The sequence below is a fragment of the Erpetoichthys calabaricus genome, chromosome 11 (assembly GCF_900747795.2).
Source record: "Erpetoichthys calabaricus chromosome 11, fErpCal1.3, whole genome shotgun sequence".
Taxonomy (NCBI): domain Eukaryota; kingdom Metazoa; phylum Chordata; class Cladistia; order Polypteriformes; family Polypteridae; genus Erpetoichthys; species Erpetoichthys calabaricus.
This window is the reverse complement of record NC_041404.2, coordinates 4,147,072-4,167,723: the sequence shown is the minus strand read 5'-3', so window position 1 is coordinate 4,167,723 and position 20,652 is coordinate 4,147,072. Positions and strand designations below refer to the sequence as shown.

Genomic DNA, 20,652 nt, shown 5'->3' with positions numbered 1-20,652 from the left:
CTGTTACCTTGAAATGTTTCAGAAAGATAACATTTATTTAGTATAATAAAACTATTTTTTCAGTGACAATAATCCTACATTGCTTCCTATAAAAAAGTGCTGCTGCACCCTATTTTTAGTGACAGAGAGCACCAAACAGTATATTTGATTAACAAAATGAATGCTACAAAACATGAACACTACAAAATAACCTGCAAGGGTCTTTGTCTGCCCTTAAGCCCTGCAAAACTAAAATCCTAATACTATCTTCCCCTAAAGAGCACATAAACACCATATACAAAAAAATCAATGGAAAATTAAATGATTTACTTAACACAAACAGGGAGGAGAAAGCAGGAACAAATATAACCTCCAGAAAGAACAACCACAAACTTTATGAACATTGTGTTATAGAACTGGAAGATACAATGAAGAAAAGGCTGCCAAGTAATCTGCTGCAAATCACCTCTTTAAAGTATCTGCCGCTGTCATGTCTCGCACATCATTGATGGCAAACACCACAGAGCACCTACACTATAAGCCAATTCTGACAACCACTTCAGAGATGCAAGCAATAAATTCATCATTAAATTAATAAAAGTAAAAAAAAGCATTCAGCAAACACCACCAGGTGTGAAACCTAACTGGTAGCTTCTTATAAAAATATAGAAAAGAATGCATTAGACCAAGGTGCCACATCAGGCTGTTGTTATAAATCTTCATTTCTGGGCATTCATTTCAATTTCCACAGATCACATTTGAATTATAACTTGTTTTTATTTCTTTATTTGTATCATAATGGTTAAAATGCCATTACAGGACCATTTTCATTGCAATTCTTTCGGATAATGTAAAATTTTCAGTTCTTGCAAGACTTCACGGCTGACATCATGAGTTGTAGTATCCCAGCTTTTGGTTTTCAACAAAAACTTTGCATGCTTTCATTTTCTTTTTTATTCACAATTCTGTTAGATTAATAATTACTGAGTCTTTTCCTGAATTTTAACATAGACAAAGCCTTTTCTCTTTGATAAGAAAGTAAACTTTATCTTTCCTGATGCACATATAATTACATTTTTTTGCTCCGGCTGCCTGTCATTCTGTTTATTACAGCTGTTCATTTGAAAAAAAAAGATTCTGTATTGACTCTGACAAGAACTGTTCCACAGAATCACACACAAAATAATGACTATCTGAAGTTCTTAAATATTTCCAAATGAATCTCCATTTTAGCATGCTTTACCTGAAGCGATTATCCCCTTTCAAGATGTCCATGACTGTTCCTACTGGTGGAGTAATGACCTTGTCAACAGTGAAGAGTGTGCCAAATCTGCCCTTCTTGTCATGGGCTGCAATGCATGCATTTTCAATGCATATAGACTGAGAAAACAAAACAAATATGAATGTAGTGTTTAACATTTTGACACACCATTGCAGAACAGTTTGATATTTCTGAAGATTGTAGCGTGGTATATTTTTTGTTACATGAAACTACTATTATACTGTACATACGTAATTACAAAACAGTCAGCCTCTTGAGCACTACAAATTTCCAGCATTTGTCTGCCATGTTTCAAACGTTTTAATGTCATTTTTTTCAAGTACTTTTGGACTTTTTTGTTGCGTTTTTTTCAGGTGCTTTTCAAACACTTTTCCAGAATTTTCTAGAGTTTTGTAGGGAAAATATGATTAACATCACTTCCATTTTGTAGGTTTTGAGGTGTTGTCATGTTATGAAGTGATTGTTATGTTTCCAGAATGCCTTCTATGATTTTAACGCTTGTATTCCTGGTGATTACAGTACTGAAGGGCAGGGTTCATCAGGGTTGTTAGCGCAAATATTGGGTGCGCCCTCTTCTGTAGCAATGGGAGCCAAGAGGACAAATCTGGAGTAGACAGCATCCTAAAAAATTCCAGGATTACAAATGGTTGTTGATAAGCACATACAATCATTGTGTTATTTCACTCAAAAATTGTCTGCTGCTGTTGGTGCAACATCATGCAAATGCGTTAACTTCAGTCATGTAGTAACAGCTAGTGAGGAACAGGTTATCGTGTACAGCGGTAATCAGTTCAGAAAAACTGAATAGACATTGTATTGATACACATTTAATCTTGCGTGGATTTAGAGTGCATTTAATCTGCCCAGTTTAGGCAGTGACCATCATAGCAGCACTGGATGTAATGCTAGAAGCCCACGCAGCGGACAGTGCATTGATCATTTTCAGGGCTCAGTCACACTGTCAGGCAAAAAGTGTGCTTTAAATAATCCAGTATATGGAATGTATTAATAAAGTGTTTGTTTAGTTTTAATCCAGTTATTTGCTAAACTGATTTTGAAACAGTGTGATCTGGTAACATATTGGCCAGCTTTCAGCCGGGGGCTTGGATTAGGATTGGATGTTATTTACATCATGAAGGACTAAACGTATTTTCTTAACTGAGAAGTATCACTGGCACATTTTAATTATTCAGTGTTAAAACAGGTAATAATACTCAGTTCAACACACTCAATAATCAAGATCAATCCAGATATTGAGGGGTACATGGAAATCCCATAATGCATTGTGAGGAAAAGCTCTATGCTACCACTCTACCTATTTGTCCAGACACCCGTACTAAACTTTAACCTGATTCAAACTAAATGTATAATCTGTAACTTTTGATGAACTCTTGTCACTTGGTTGCAAGCTACGTACCTTTATCTGTCCCTCAATAGTTGGCAATTGAAGTCCAATGCATGCACGGGACGATGACGGTATTTTTTTAATAGTTTCAATGTTCTGCTTCATCCAGGAAGAGGCATTGGCTTCCTGAAAAATGCTCCCCAAATCCTCTTTTGTTTTCTATTAATCAGCATTTATTTAGTGTTACCTTTGCTTTTGATGAAACAAGTATTTAGTTGATAACGCTTCAAAAATGCTGCATGCTGGAGTTTTCGAAATCACTCACTGCTAAAACACTTTGGTGTGTGTAGTGTCTTTGAAAATATTGGCAAATATTTTTTCAAGTGGTTTAGGAGCATTCTGGTATAGCGCTAAAACGGCTGAAAAATGCTTATATGTGAATAGGCCCTTATAGTCTGGATGTCAAATAAACAAAAAAATGCTATGACAATTATCACATTTGTTATACATAAAATCTTGTAAAGGCAGTTTACCTCGAAAGGTACCAGAGACTGTCCTGATTGTCAGAGATCGGATAATTCTGTATCAGAACTTCATCATAATATGCTTTTTAAGAAGTATTTGCTCACCTTCATGTCTTGCAGCATGTTTACATACATATTGCTTTATGCCCATGTTAAAGTGCCTTTTACACCTCCACTATTGTGCTTCTTTAACAGCTTGACTTTAGCAGTCGTCCACCCTAATCTCATGCACATGTCCAGATATCTGCAAAATTTATTGTTTGTGTGCTGTTGGGAAATGACAGTTAATGCTATCCCGAAGCTGCAACCCTTTCTTGTTCAACATTTTCCTATCTTTAAACTAAAACTAGTCATTCTAGGTTTATGACTTTTGTTGCATAGATACTCACTGCTTCCATCATCTATTGATATCCTTTTCTTTGTCCTTTGGGGACGCAATATATTTATATTTTCATGCAATAATGTTGCTTAGGGTTCCTTTATAGGAACATTGACTGTGCATTTCCCCCTTAAATGAAATTACTCTCTTTTGCACTAGGTATCATAACTCTTCTCTGTCACTCTTCTGAGCTCATTCTTTAGTAAACAATACTTCCTTCTTTTTTGGCATTTCTTCAGGTCATTTCTTAAAAGTGTCTGCCTCATCAACAAAACATTCTCCTTCTAGAGAAGCTGATTTTCAGTTTGGCAGGATTTGCTTCTTCTTGGGAAAAATGCCAATTTATCTAACATTATTTTAATATACTGCAGGTGGAAACATCGATATAAGTTTTTCATAAAGAAATGTTAATGTTATTGGTGTTGTACCTATGCAATTGAAAAATATGCATTTGTGTGGCCTAGGGTTTAAAAGGAATGATGTACGTTTATTATTGAATATTAGAAACCTCACTAAGTAACTGAAGGTTTTTGTCTGTGTTACTTAAATTGCTTATCTATTCTTCTACTTTCAGAATGAATCTTCCATTAAATGTTCAGAGGAAGTCACTTTATCCCACCACAGATGTGGAGAGAACATATGAACACTGCACAGACAAGAAATGTGCCTGAATAAAAACCAGATCCATAGAGTTGTCAGACTGGATTATTAACCACTGTGTCACTCCATTGCCCTGTACTGTAAAATGAGAACTCTTATATGTTTATAAATTTTAATTCTGAAAATGCTGTGGACTTGTGCCAAGAGTTTGCAGAAAATAAACTGCTGCTGAAATAACCCAGCACTCTACACACTTAAGTAAATGTCATGATTTAAACAGGACGCTCACATTACGGTAGACAAAAACTCTAAGCTTCACTCCCTCCAGGGTCTCCAGATTTTGGGCATGATATAGATGCTTAGAGGAAAGCTGTTCTTTAACAATGTGGTTTCTTAAAATTGTTTTAACTTCTGGGGTAATTCTTAGACTTGCACCTGAAAAAGAAAAGAGTTGTGCTGTTGTTAGATTCTACTGCTGGAGTAAAAATATGTGTGCATTTGATTTAATCTCAGCTATTCACTATTAGAAAGATTTCACTTGTCTGAAAAGAAGAATTAGAGTTCCTGTGTTACTATTACTTTATACACTTTTCATACATATGTGCGTAATGCTACATTTTTATTAATGACACAAATGTAATAGACAATAACTCATTGTATATTTTAGATTAGCTAATTGTAATATGAATTACAACAGAAAACACAGCGATATCTAGGTCAGTCATCTTGCTTTAGTAGAAATAGAAATGGTTAAAACAATAATACACCCTTACATTTATAATATTTGTCCTAATAAATGATAACAATTATGAACTGTTATTAAGTTTACCTTGGAAAGCATCATCAATGGGCGCAAGGAGAGTGAGTGCCTCACTACCAGTCAAGAAGGAATTCAGTCCAGCTTGACCAAAGAGGTCCATAGCTTTTGTCACAGATGATCCTTGTCCCAACTCAAAAAGAGTTTTAGCTTGAATTGAAAATGGTATGTTAATAAATAAAAATGAAAGATAATAAAGAATTGCTTGCTTAAAAAATGAGTAACTTTGATAAAAATGTGTATGATTTTCTTATTGTTAAAATGCCTTTGGCCTCTAATAATATTTTTTCTTCACAATGAATGATATACAGTGCATGTTGATATATATCCACTAATATATAACAATAACATTATATTCTTGTGTTGAGGAACTCATAATAAGATATCCAAAAACAAGACAATTTTTTCCATGTTTAAAATGCTGACAGATGTATATCTAATATGCTCGTGGACCAAATAATTTGACAAACTACTGTGATATGCTCACCAGAATCTGGTATGAGAAGTTCACTGATATAGTGAATGATGCCATTGGTTCCCAGTTGATCTTTCTTGGTAATAATTGCTTTTCCATTAAGGGTCAGACCACTTCCATCACATCCCACTTCCAACACAGTTCCCTGCAAGGTCTCCATGGGGGTTCCTGCCACGATGGCTTCAGAGCATTGGATTGACTTCAGAATGTGGTAGTTCAACAAATCTAAAAAAATTTTCACAATACGGTATTGTACAGTGCATTTGTGAAAAAAAGCAAGCTGGCTTTCAATTTTTATTTTTAGTATTTAGAAATGTGTCTATTGTGAAATCTCTGGGACTATCGAGAACAGTTGACCTGTAAACTATTATCTCACCCTTCAGAGCCACTGGATCACCAAGAATTCTGTTGAGTGTCTCAGAAGGTATTTTCTCAAAGGCATCATTAGTTGGAGCAAAGAAAGTATATTGACCTTCACCACTCAGTACTGTGCTTAGACCTGCTGCAGCCACAGCAGCCTACAGAATAAAGAGCAAATAATTTAATAGAAATTATGTCTTGAATACTAAATCACAAATTACTCAGCAAAATCAATAGTGATAAATTAAAATTAACCAAGGTTACTTTAATATAATATAAGTTCCTTTAACACTCAATATTTTGCTGTGTATATGATATATCAAAACAAATGTTCTAGTGATATTTGACTGACTTCAGCTTTTCCTCTGAGATATCTACAATAACAAAAAGCAGTCCTACAGAGTAAGTCAAAGGGTACTCACTCGCAGTGTTTCTAGGCTGTCCTCCAGCTCAATTGTATCCTGAATTGTACTAGTAATAGAAGTAATGACACGATCGATGACGTGCACCACTCCATTAGTTGCATGCTGGTCAGCTTTCATCAGACGGGCACAGTTTACTGTCACAATCTGAAAAACAACAAATAACCTATTATTTCTGTGGGTATTGTTCATCAAATGTTGACAAGTAAGTGTAATATTCGTAGTACTTTATTTAAAAAAAAAACAGAATATGAACACCCGGTGTTAAACTCACAAGAAATTACACATTGAGTGAAAATTGATTGTATCCATGTGCACATGTTGCTGAACCCTAAATGCTATTACAGAAGGTGCTCACACAATATATTTTGCTACTACCATCAAGTGATATTTCCAAAATGTAAACTAAAGGTAACAGTGGAAGTATGAACTGAGCAGAAGAAAATAAAATAGATAAATTACAAATTTCAGCAGTGATTACAGCTAAACACAAAGAGGAGACTTATAATCACTAATGAAATGCTGACATGCATTACTGGAAAAAAACAACAACTTTTCTTTAACATTACTTTAAACAGGAACATAAATTCTTCTCCTACTTTTGAAAACAGTATATGGATGATTAAGAAAGTTGGAAACCAATCAATTGAGAGGTTTAATGCATTACCAGTACTTTTTGTTCTACAGTAGTATCTAAAACATTTCCCGAAAAAGTATAAAGTAATCCCACTTCTACACAATACATTAACTTTTACAAATTACTTTAACTGTTTATATTACCGAACTAAAATGTGAACAAAAAATGGCACAAACAAAACCTTAAGATACTCACTCCATTGGGGTAGTGATGGATATAAACATTCAGGTCTTGATACATGGAGGGAATGGCAATTCCATGTTTAAGATCATCAGTTGTGAGTCTTCTGTTGACCATATGGTAATGCAGAGCATTCAGCAGCTCAATGTTAACATTGCTAACCAGAGCATCTAGAATTTCCTGTAAGATCCAAGTTAATCATTATATTACAAAGGATGAAATGTGAATATTTAACAAAGATATTTGCACATAATTTAACAATTGGTTTACTTGATTTTGTTTTATGCCATCTCATTTTTTGAAAAACAATTCTTCTGGTGAGGGTCACAGTGACACAAGGCCAAGCAGGTCAGCCCAGACTTCCCTGTCCCGAGCTTTACGGTGTACTCACACTGGCAATTTGTTCCGTACCCAAGCATATTTGTCCACATGTAACCCCACAAAGTCTAGTTCGTTTTGACTAGTGTGATTGCTCTGTGCTAGGCCAACTGTACCTTGCCCTGGCCCACTTGGAAGACGTGGGCCCAAGCACGGTTCAGTAGCATTTGGGAACAGTGTGATTGCTAAAAGTGTCTGAGCACGGAAAACAGACGTTATGTCAATGATAGAGCAATTCTCATTTCATTCAATATCTTTTGAGTTAAACATGGGTTTTTATTCTCACCATACACATGAATGTGAATTGTAGTTGGCAAGAAAAACTGCAAATTCCTCCCTTAACATCATTTGTTACTGTAAAAATCTTCTCGTACGGGCAGCAAAATTAACAGCAAAACATTCTCAATAAATCTGTAAGAGGATAGGGCATTATCCTGCCCTAAACGACTCCAAAACAGCCACAAAATAAGTAAAATCATTTTGACATGCATGCGGTCACTCCATGTTTGGATCTTGTTTTGGCTTTACACAAAGTCGTATGGTCATGATGATAGTGGAAGCCAACCAGGGGGTCATTCTCAAAATATGCCCAAACCACCTCAACTGACTCCTCTTGATGCGGAGTATCAGCAACTTTGCTTTGAGGCTCTCCTGAATTGTTCAGCTTCTCACCCATGGCTGGTTTTCCATAACTACTTGAGGCTGAAAAAATGTCAGCACTGAAATATTTCAGTTTCAGATTTGGTGATCTAAACAAGTCAGGTTTCCAAATATCTGCAGATGGAGAAAACAAAATGTCTGCTACAAGCTGCTAAGAAACAAGTAACAACTCTACGTTTGTGAGCAACTAACACAATTTTACTCCTAGTAAATTTTTCACTCTAATACAGTTTTCAAAAAAAGTAAGGCATAATATACCTAATATATCAACACCAGTTTTCCTTGTGTACAAGAAGTTCAAATATGTCTTACCGCAGGTAGTGCAGCCCAAGCATCGTTGCTAGGAGAAAAAATGGTGTAACTGCCTGGTCCTTCAATTTCTACCTGCAAACCAGACCTCTCAGAGTACATCTTGGTGGTGGTGGAACCTACAGTCCCCAGGGTGTTGAATATGTTGGTGAGAGGAAGAGCTGTCACAAACAAAGAAAAAACATGGTTCATTGCGAAAAAGACAATCATGTCTCATATGAATACATGGAAGAGACTCTAGTTTGTCAGCATATGCAACTTCTTAAATTGACTGAAATAGGTTCAATGTACAGTATTTAAAACTCTAATGCTTGATAAATGCTCATAATTAAAAAATACATTTTTCAGTTCAACCACTTCCAGTATTATTTCCTCTGATTCTGCAGTGAAAGATGTTAAAAATCTTATTAAAAGACTTATTCGCAAAAACAGCTTTCCAAAACTAATTTATATACTTCAACTTAAAAGCCATTCATATTTTGTAGTTGACAGATGTTTAGTATTTCCTGTTGTGATTTTCAGAATCCCCAAACATACAATATCAATTAAATTATATAATCAGTAATTTTGACTGTACAGTTTTATAGTCTGCAGGAAACAGAGAATTTGTTATTTATTTCAAATAATCACTTCTCATTAGGTTACAATGAAGTGTGAAAATGCATAAATTAAAAAACTATGATATGTGAACATAACTATTAAATGTTTCATGAGAATAATTTTGTGCCATATTTCTTAATGTGTTTAATTAATTATTTCTTTATTTATTTCAGTGACTCAACATGCAAGAGGAAATACATCTTGAAATGAAAACTGCCATTTGCATCCATCAAAGTTGGGAGCTCTAGAGGTTCATGTGTTTTGATTGCTTAATTGTCAGTGAAGCAGACACTCAAAGTTGTGACTGTGCGTGTCTATGGCATATATGTGTGCAAGAATAAGCTGCCCGGAATTATTGCACATAGTGACACTTTAAATCAAGAAGCAAAGGAGTCTTGATGAAGTGTCTTCTTCGGAAGTGTCTACTGTAAATATGGAACTTGGCTGACGATTTGCATCAACTCAATGGACAATTTACCAATCAAAACACAGTACACAACCTGTCCTCTCAGCTTTGATGGGTAAAAATGACAGTTTTCATTTCAAGGTGTATTACATGTCACGTGCAGTGTCACTAAAAAAAATACACTAAAGAATATTTAAATAAATACATAAAGAAATAAGCAACAGAAACATATTTTGTGATACATTTAATTATGTTCATGTCTCATTTTGTTATTATTTATTTATTGTCAAAATTTGAAATCTGTTTATTTATTTTTTATCTATCTATCTATCTATCTATCTATCTATCTATCTATCTATCTATCTATCTATCTATCTATCTATCTATCTATCTATCTATCTATCTATCTATCTATCTATCTATCTATCTATCTATCTATCTATCTATCCCATCCAGTTTCTAAACTCACTTATCCAGAGTAGGGTCCCAGTGATGCTGGAGACTATCCCAGCAAGCATTCGGAGTAGGCAGCGAAAGACCCCTGACGGTGCACCAGCCCATCACAGAGCAAACACACATATTTACACCAATTTAGCATCACTCATCCACATAACCTGCATGTCTTTGCATATGGAGAATATGCATCCTGTAAGAAGGGAGCACCTGGAACTTGAACCTTGGGCTCCTTGCTGTGAGGCAACAGTACTACCACTGTACACCCCTTATTTATTTAATTTTGTCCAAAATATTCCTCCAGAACATAAGCAGTGATCCTTTAACAAATATAACATAACTACTGTATTTAATAATACAACCTGAGTTTCGTAAGTTCATAGTCTATAATAAATGAATGCAAACATGATTAAAACAAATCAGTTATAAGAATTCTGACTTAAATATAACATAGATACCACTACAAAAGTGGTTCACATTGTATAAAGACCCAATTAGCTAATCTGATGCTATAGTGAGTTTATTTTTTACACTTTATTTTCACAAAATGTGAGATCCAAAATAATTAGTTTTGACTTTATTAATAATATTTTGGATGTTTGTGGTACATTTTGGATGTTATGAGCTTAGTAGTGCCATAATTATATAGCTTCTAAACACACATTGTATTAACACTAATACAGATCCCTTATGAAAACTATGGTATGTGTATTACACATATAAAATAAATTAAAATGTTCTTTGGTTCTGATAGAACACAGAAAGAGTCTGTGAACACAGTGAACAATGGCTCTGGCAAGATATAGGTAAGGCAAGTAGCCAGAGCATATCAAAAACAGACCAGTATATTGAAAAGTGTAATGCCTCTGTTAGACTGGAAATGTTTCATATCACACATGAAAGTTTGTTTTTTTCCCAAATGAGGAAACCATTTCAGTTTAAGTTTGTTCAGTATTTTGTAAGGATATGAAATCTGAAAATAATTGAGAAAGGCCACAGTCTAATTAAAGAATTACTCTGTAAATACATTCTCTCAAGTTGCCAACATCAGTGAAGGATAGAAATCCTTTAGACATTTCAGAGGTTTCTTGTGGGAAACAGATCCAATATTATCTGTCCATCTGCGATACTCAATAACAGTTATAGGACTGCTACTGAGCAACTGGAATTGATTATCTTCTACCCTAAAGCCAAAAACAACAGTCATAGATTGACTAAAATATGCAATCCATTTTGATCACTGTCTTAAAACTGTCATTTAGTTTTCAAAGCTACACATAAAATAAAAACTGACATAATAGTGTGAAATTCAATTCAAGACAGCGAAACACTTACTTATCTGGCTAGTTTATCAAATCACAGTGTTGAGTTCTGCATTATTAAGTTTCAAAATGCAACATTTTCAAACTTGTTTAATCCCATTTATAGATCTATTCTGCCAACACTGTATAATGGGGGGAACTATGTGGGCAAATGTAGGGTCCACTCATGCATAAAACCACACCAGGCTAATGTTGGGTCACCAATTAAGTTGACATGAATATATATGAGACACTGGAGAACAATGAGCACCCAGGGATGTAAATTTCAAATAAAAAATGACTGGGCGCTGGATGCTAAAGGCAGCAACTGTGCAAACAGATCCAGGGTTAGATTTACCATCACGTACACGACTGGCTCTAGAACCAGGCACCTTGACTGTGGACGTTCCATTTTCCGCTCTGCAGCTGCTCTTTAAAATAGCCACTGGATGCAAAGGGAGTGCTTACCATCCTTTTGATGGGAGTTACAAATTTGGTGCCTATATCATCATGAGAGACAATCACTTTAAAGTAACTTCGAGCTGCATACAGGAAAACATTTTCTATTATTTGTGTGTAAGTGCCCACAGCTAGTCTGGCAATTCAGCCATCTTAGAGCTTTATTGCCCAAAGTGATATGGCCTACTGACTTTGTCACCCTTCAGAGAGGCTTCAGTGTTCGTGTAGGGAATAACTGGAACAAGCAGATAGAAAGCAGCAAGTATGATATGAATCTGAGTTTCACATTTTTCTTGAGTTAATGAGCTGATCATAGATGTGTATTATAAACCCCATGCTTAAATAGGAGGCAACTCATAGATGTACATTTTTGATATAAGAATACCTCGGGACAAAAGTTAATTACTATGTAGTCAAGTCATTTAATCTGAGGCTATATGTTCTGAATACTCAACCAAACAAAAGTAATGTCCTTTCAGCTGATCACCATTTAAGGGTAGGTTGGGTGAGATGAACACAGCTTAGGCCGGACAAACCAAGAGATCCAAACAGTTAGGGCGGTGTCTGAGTGTATCATGATTATCTCTACATTAGTGGCGATCGACAAATAGATGGAAATGTGTCTGGTGTGTCAAATGAAACATATTGTACTTTCCTACAGGTAACACAAATGGTGAGGGAACCCATCAATTTAAAGAATATGTTTTTTTTTTAAAGAGCATATGCAGGAGAGCGTCTGTAGAAGCAGCAAATGCACATTCCCAAAATTAAAAAGACCTAGAAAATACAGACAGTACGACATCCAAACTGTTTTCAGCAAAAGCAATGAGGTTTTGACCTAGTTTTGGCAAATTATTGGTGGGAGAAGCACTATAAAAAAAACTTTAAGAGCATTAGAACAACTGTGAGGACAATATGCCATTCCGTCCAACAAGCCTGTCCATCCTATGTACCTGGACAGTCTAAAATAACATTTTGGGGTAACTTGAAGGTCTCTAAATTAATAATATCCTCCACACTTCTTGGCAATTTATTCCAAGTCTCTATGGTTGTTTGCATGAAGAAAAACATTCTACCATTTCTACAAAATCTGCCCAAGTTCTCAACTGTGTTCACATGTTCTTGGTGAACTCATTTAAAAGTAAAAGCTGGGATCCACTGTACTAATTCCATTTATACTTTTACACAACCATTATGTCACTTCTTAATTTCTCTTTGCTTAAGCTCAAATGGTTCTGCTCCCTCAGTCTCTCCTAACACTCATACCTCCCAGTCCTGGAATCAGCCTAGTCAACTCTTCTCCAGACTTTGTCTTACACTGCTACATTTTTTTATAATATGGAGACAAAAACTGCACACAAGACTCCAGTTGGGGACTCACTAGGTTGTTTTGTTTCTCTTAGGCATAATCTTCCTTGTCTTATACTCAGCACATTGAGAAATATAACATACCATCCCATTACCCTTCTTGATTACTTTTGTACACTGTCTTGATGTAAATAGTGATGAGTCCACTATGACTCCTAAGTCCTTCTCATAAGGTGCACTTTTAAGTTTCAGACTTTCTATTGTGTATTGAAACCTAACATTTCTACTCCCTACTTGTAATACCTTACATTTACTTACATTAAATTCCATCTGCTACAAAAATGCCAAAGTCTGTATGCTGTCCAAGTCCCTGTATAACAACAAATATGTGTACTGTACTCACTGTCCTCTGAAGAGTCCATTTCTATTGTTGAGAAGTGTCACAATGTAAATGTCAACAATAAATGACAACTGGATAAAAATGCAAAAAGCACTGTATAATGCTGGCTGTGTAACTACTAAGCTGCATTACTATGTATTGTAGTGTGACACTATCTGTGGATTGATCCAATGTAGTGGTTGACCCTATTTTAAAAATATAAGACAGAAAAGTGGGATCATATTACTACTACTCCACATGAAAGTCTATAATAAAGTATATCATGATACTAAAATTCAAACTTCAATCATCAGTTTAATGCAAGATTAAAGATGAATAATATGGAATCCATCCTGACAATGGAACAGTGGACTTAACTGGTCATCTTTTCTCAGACATTTCATAGCTAGTGAGATTTTATCAATTCTGTCCAAATATGGTTTAGGGACCTGCAGAAGGCTGATAACAACATTCAGACCAGTATGTTATGGGATTTTCTGCAAAGTTATGGAGTTATGTATCTGCTGTTTTATGCCCTCCATCATTGTATTTGCAGGGAGTTGTGAGAGTTTAGAGTAAGAGTTATGTCTGTGTTCTGTATGTTAAGTTAAATCTCTTTAAGTTAGATTAAGGCAGTACCACCTAGCAGCTAAACCATTAACTTTAAACCATAAAATTGCCAGTTCAGTCCTTATACCAGCCTTACTGTTTATCCCGGAGGAAGATATTGGGCACATGAAAATATATGAAATTATTATGAAATTATGAAAATATATACAATTATACTATAGTTCCTTATTTTTATTGTGACTTTTATTTGTATATTTTTTTCTTTATCATGGAGTCTACCAAGGTTGTGTTTTGCTTTTCTTCCTGTCCATGACATTATTCTCTTAGCCTTATATGACTTTACTTTCCTGTACATAGTACATAGTCCGTATTGATGTGGGTGGAATGAGAAATCAGCACTATCAAATATGGGTCTTAGCTCTTTCCTGGCTTAATCTTAGATGGTAGATCTGTAAATAAACTAGTCAATTCATGCCACATTCCACATGAGTTCTAGAAAATGACTTGAAGAGTCAGATACAAAAATAGAGCATTTCTTCTGTAGAGTTTTACAACTCTCACACTGTTGAAAGGTGATAATCAGGGCAAGAACAAAGGAATTTAAAGTAAAATTATTTACTCATTTACCCTCAAGAGGTCTGTCCACCTGGACCTGTTCTGGTCGGACAATGAATGGCCAACTGAGACAAATCCAAGTCCAGACCAAACACATGCTGGAAGAATTACACTGTATCTAGCCTGCACCCAATTGAGAGAGTGTGGTTGAGGAAAAGAAAGCTTGCATTTATTGTAAGTACCGCAGTCCTTGAGAACAAGATGTGATGGGAAAACACATGTCATATTAACTTATGATCATATTAAATAGGTAGACAAAACAAGGTCTCACTAGCAAGCTTCATTATTAAACATAATATACATTGCTTCATCCTTCCATTTTTAATCAAACACACTTTATCACGTTGTGATTTTACAAAAAGGAAGCACCCAGCTCAGTAGCAATAAGGGAAATACACAATTCTACTCCAGACCTGCACTGCATGCATCATTAATCAAGAAAAGGAATTTTTTTTTCTTACCTGCAGGGCAGCCCTTTTCCCCAGGAATCTTTTCATATCCAGGACAACATTCATAGGTAATCATCCTGCAAAAAATGATCCAAATGCAAATTTAAAATTAAGTCAATACTGGTGGCACGGTGTCGCAGTGGTAGTGCTGCTGCCTCGCAGTTAGGAGACCTGGGTTTGCTTCCCAGGTCCTCTCTGAATGGAGTTTGCATGTTCTCCCCGTGTCTATGTGGGTTTTCTCCAGGTGTCCGGTTACCTCCCACAGTCCAAAGACATGCAGGTTAGGTGCATTGACGATCCTAAATTGTCCCTAGTGTGTGTGCGTGCCTGGCGGTGGGCTGGCGCCCTGCCCGGGGTTTGTTCCTGCCCTGTGCTGGCTGGGATTGGCTCCAGCAGACCCCCGTGACCCTGTGTTAGGATATAGTGGGTTGAATAATGACTGACTGAATAAATCAATACTGATTAGATTATTTTAAGTAAATGCATTTAAAGATCAAGCCAAAGTTAATCAATTCATATTATTAAATACCAATTTTGCACCTCAGTACTAATGACATTCATTTTCAGTAAGTAAAGGTGTTAAAAATTAGCATCATATTATTGCAAACAGTAGAAAAAATGAATCTATAGAATATAAATGTGTCTAGTCTCCTACCAACATCATAGTATATAAGGAGGAGTAGACTACAATATCTTGCATTCTTTAAACTGCTGGTTAAAGGCATGGACTGCAATAAAAAAGCACATACTTTGTGAACAAATGTGAGGGTTTTTGGCAGTGGCCTGGAGTTTTTAAGAAAGATGGTTTCCCAGGCTAATATATTTCCATAATATTATATAACATTCTCATAACCACATAATTCAATTCAGGATCACAGGGGGCCACAGCCTAGCTCAGTAGCACTCGGATCAAAGCAAGAAACAGCCCAGGAAGGGCAGAACCAGTCCATCAGCGGGCCCACTCACAAACACACCCCCGCATTCACAAAGAGGCCAGTTTGGAAATGTTCATCAACCTAACCAGCGTATCTTTGATGACTTGAGTACATGGAGGAAAACCAGCACAGACAAGAGGAGAACATGAAAACTTCATCAGTGCATGATTCAAACCGAGGACATTGGATCTGTACATGTTCTATAGGCCTTGGAAGCATGCTTTTAAATGGTCAACTTTAAGGATCTCACAGGTTATATTACTTGAAATCTTTATTTTATATGATAAAATCAAAGCTAGTACAGCTGTGTCATCTACTGACATACCTTACTTATGATATTTCTCATTTTTATTCAAGCTTATCACCCTTTGATCTAGCACCATTTAAGATGTGTTAACTATGACAAAGTTTTCTGACAAAATGAGACAAACTTTAGTATTCACACTAAGACTTTTTTCAAGTTAAGAAACATTGCAAAATATTTCACGAATTTATGAAAAATGCCAGGTACAGCATTTTTTTCATACTGTATTATTAAAATGTCAGGGTTTTGAAATCATTCAGTCACTGCACTATATTGTAGTTGGGAATATAACTAGAGACACTAATTGTGACTGTATATAATTTTCAGATTCCTACGGTGGCAACCAATTACATTTTAGAGATGATTTTCATAAGTGCACGTTTACATTTATTTATTTAGCAGATACTTTTATCCAAAGATACTGGTGATGTCAATCTATTAAATCCATTAAAAATTAGTTAGTGGTCTGTTTGCAACAAATGTTACAAGACTAGGTTATAACAATTGAGAAAAAACAAGTGGAAGTGCTCAGGACCTTATAGATAAGCAACCATTAAACCAATTGAAGAACAAGACTACCGAAACCTTATGTTATCTACAAATTGTAATTGACTTTGCCCCTACTTTACTTTAGAGGACTTATCAATGTGTATACTGCAAGACATATATATTGAAATTATAAGATACAGACCTTCTAAAATTTCATTATAGTACTGTAAAAAACTAAGAGTACAGCTGTAGGGTACTCAAATCCTGAAACGGTATATTTGTGAATTTTAGAGATATCCCTTTTGTCACACCAATTAAATCAAGGCAAAAAAACCCAGTATTTTAGCACATCATATTATGTAATTTTAGGCCTGTTGTTTAGGCTATTAATATTGCAGTTAAATATTTGTGACTAAGGTTGATTATTTTCCATTGTGTTTCTCATTTTGGTGTTCTGCAGGTCATTACTACCATCTTGATGAAATTATCCCTCCTGACCTTGGACAATGACTGAAGAAAGGATGTATCATCACTAATGACTGACCAAATGTCTGACCTTTATCATATTCCATCAAAATCATCACTAGTTTTTTAAGGATTCCATACAGAAACCATTATAACAAAATTACATTTAATTACTTGTTTAAAGTGCACACTAATCTTTTAAATGAATTCTTAATGAAAATGAAGGCTAACACATACTGTAAATAATGACTTCTGAATGTGCATTTATCTTGAGTGGCAGAGGTCTGAATGTTTTTTCTGAACTTTGCTGGATGCACAGATAATCCAAATTAGGCACTTGAGTCTACCTTGCCAGTGCAGCTCTACAAGTGACATAAGGCACTTCAGCTAAAAATGATAATTATTTGAGAAAACAAGTGAGATATCAAGAAATGCACATCTTAGTTATTAGAAAGGAAATGCTAGCCAAATTCTGCCATTTTCCAGATGTCACCAATCTAGTAAGCAAATGGTCTCAAACAAAACATTTAAAATTTCTTCAAGTGCATTACACGCCATTCATTACATGATGAATGTTGGTGAAGAGGCCTTTTCAAAATAATACTCAAGATGGGCCTGATTTTATGTTGAGCAAGCACCAATTGTGAATTCAAAGTCATAGGGACTATAGGAAATAATTTGAGTAAGTAATCCATTTTTGGTGGAGTATTCTTTTAACAAACATAAATGTGAGCTGTAGAGTGAAGTTTTAATTTCTAAAAATGATTTTTCCCTTTCCTTTGGTATTTACTCTGCAACATATGCAAATCCTAACACAATAGTTATCTGTGGCTATGGGTCATTTGCAGCTTTCCCAGGTAACTTTGTGACTAAGAGTTCTTTGTTTGCATCGCTGAAATACACTGTATTTTTTTAAAAGTAGACTGGCATCTTAGTTTATCATCTGACCTGGAAAGGCCAAAGAGAACTTTTCTGGCAGCTCCTCACACATGATATGATCAGTATGAAGACTAAATAAAAACTGAAATTGCCTCAACATGCAAATAATCACAAAAACGAAGATGACAATGTTCATCTAATAAAGTATATATACAATTAATGTATTGGATAGACTAAGATGCAACTAGAATTTCAATGTTATGGGAAAGATATAGGTATGTAAAAATGGGGGCTAACCATTCACTGTGGTTACACTTACACATACTGTATGGTAGTCCTGCTCCAAGTTCTTCAACTAACAGCAAGAACTCTTGAATATGAAAGCCAGAAACCAAATTAGTTTTTTTTTTTTAATCTAAGTGAGTGGTCGTGTTACTCATAACCTCACACACTTTGGTACATACTTATGAGAGATGTTCCACAGGTCTTTGGTGCCACCTAAACTGGAACTACCCAATACAATGCATCAGATTTAAGGTATGCTATACATCTTGTGGCACCCAGCTGGGGTTCATACTCGGCCGGGACACCCAGGAAGACAGGAGGAGGGCTCATGCCTCCTCCAGACCACGAGGGGGCGACTGCCCTGGTTGTATTGGGGGCCACGGGTACAGGGATTGGAAGCTAAACCCTGTAGGGGCCCGTGGTCACCGCCAGGGGACGTCCCCATGCCTGGAGGACCCTGGTCCCCAGCACTTCCGCCACACCAGGAAGTGCTGAGGGGAAGAAGACAGGGGACACCCAGAGTGCTTCCGGGGAGACAGCTGGCACTTCCGCCACACTGGGGCGTGTCCGTGGGAGATTGCCGGTGCACACCTGGAGCACATCCGGGTGGAGATAAAAGGGGCCGCCTCCCTTCATTCGAAGCTGGAGTCGGGTGGAAGAAGGACGAGGTCAGAGAAGAGAGAGAGAAGGAGGCGGTTCGAAGAAGAGGCAGTGTGGTTTGGCCTGGACTTTGGGGAAGATTGGGGGTTTGTGTGGCACTTAAAGACTTGTAAATATTAGGTGTAAATAAACGTGTGGTGGTGATTACAACATGTCTGCCTGTGTCCGGGGCTCGTTCCACAATCTATGAGAAACAATAATAAAACTACACATAATTTGTTATCTTGGCTTATCATTTTTCTGTTGTACACTGCATAATGGTTAACTCTGAAGCTGGAGGAGTGCTATATTTCCTATACTGTACAGGCAATAATTATAGCACAATGCAAATCTGAATTCTTAAGATAAAGAGAACAACTGCATCTACTTTACAGATTAAAATGACTGCCATGTTATTTGACCTGCAAAAAGTTGCTTGCAAAAATCCATTTATAGTTGAACTGACAATACCTAAAGATCACTATGAGGAATTACAGTATGCAAAAACAAACCATGCATGCTGGCTCAGTGGTAGTGCTGCTGCCTTGCAGTAAGGAAAGCAGGGTTTGTGTCCCAGGTCATCCCCGAATGGAGTTTGCATGATCTCCCCATGCCTACATGGTTTTCTTCTGGGTACTCCCGTTTCCTCCCACGGTCCAAAGACATGCAGGTTAGGTGAACTGGTGATACTAAATTGGCCCTAGTCTGGGGTTGGGGTGTGTTTGTGTGTGTGTTTGCCCTACGATCGACTGGTGCCCTGCCCAGGGTTTGTTTCTGTCTTAGGCTCCAGAATCCCCCATAGGTTAGAAAATTACTGATGATGACTAAACCATACAGTGAATTCTGTAGTAAAACTAATGTTTTTCAAAGCAACAACAACCTTGAATACAAATGTAATTTTTCATAAAAGGTCATGGTATGTTTCTGTTCAGATATGCTTGTTTTATTATTAGAAAATATCATCTATGGCCAAGCTAAGCACTGCATTGATTACTTTTCATAAAATGTTGTAAACTAGAATGACAAATGTTGGCTAGTTTTCCAAGTCATAAAAAAAGAGTACACAGCATCCCTCTACCTTTCTCGGAAGTCGACGCTGTGTAGTTCCTCCCACTTATGAGGCGACAATACAGTGAGCAGGAAACGTTTATAGTTTGTTTCTTTTGAAGTTCACATAAATATCAAGAAAGTGATTTCACTTCAAGTTACCAGTTCTGTGATTGTATCGGTGTTGCAATGTATATTTAGGCTTCATTTTATTGTATGAAGATCCATTATGCTGAAGACGGCTTGTGTGTTAATGTTAAGAAGAGACATTCTGGCTACTGTTTAAGAACAACTAGTGAATATTATTTATTTGCAACATATGACATTTTTTAATAATATTATCTCATTTGAACTCGAGTCTTGTTACATTTATCCATATTAATGGGGAAAGTCAGTTGTTAAGTTCAAGATCTACATGTTAACATTCTAAATATACGAAGTGCCATTTCCTCAAACTAATTACAGTAATGTACACATTATTGCTGCCACTTACTGCATATGTAATGCTATTAAAGTGTACTACTGTATTTCATTTAAATGTATGATGATTTATAAAAGTTCATTTCCTGTCTTTCAGAAACACTCACACACATAAATCCCTGATGTAACTTTAAATTCGTATAAAAGAGAAAGGGATTCCTTTGCCAGTTCTGATTTACAGTTGACAAGATGGCATACAAAATAAACGGGTTATTATGAAAGACTCCTTATGTCTCCTTGCC

At 36.1% G+C, this 20,652-nt stretch overlaps 1 protein-coding gene across 1 annotated transcript in view; it reads right to left on the bottom strand.

The window, feature by feature from the left end:
* tgfbi (transforming growth factor, beta-induced) overlaps positions 1-20,652 on the bottom strand; it is a 65,681-nt gene that overhangs the window by 25,075 nt on the left and 19,954 nt on the right. Inside the window, exons 3-11 of the mRNA XM_028812651.2 lie at positions 14,900-14,964; positions 8,351-8,508; positions 7,016-7,180; positions 6,184-6,330; positions 5,778-5,919; positions 5,414-5,626; positions 4,939-5,076; positions 4,399-4,544; positions 1,223-1,359 (exon numbers count right to left, since the gene is read on the bottom strand). Of these exons, the coding sequence (XP_028668484.1) occupies positions 1,223-1,359; positions 4,399-4,544; positions 4,939-5,076; positions 5,414-5,626; positions 5,778-5,919; positions 6,184-6,330; positions 7,016-7,180; positions 8,351-8,508; positions 14,900-14,964 (1,311 nt within the window). The remainder of the gene's footprint in view (positions 1-1,222; positions 1,360-4,398; positions 4,545-4,938; positions 5,077-5,413; positions 5,627-5,777; positions 5,920-6,183; positions 6,331-7,015; positions 7,181-8,350; positions 8,509-14,899; positions 14,965-20,652) is intronic.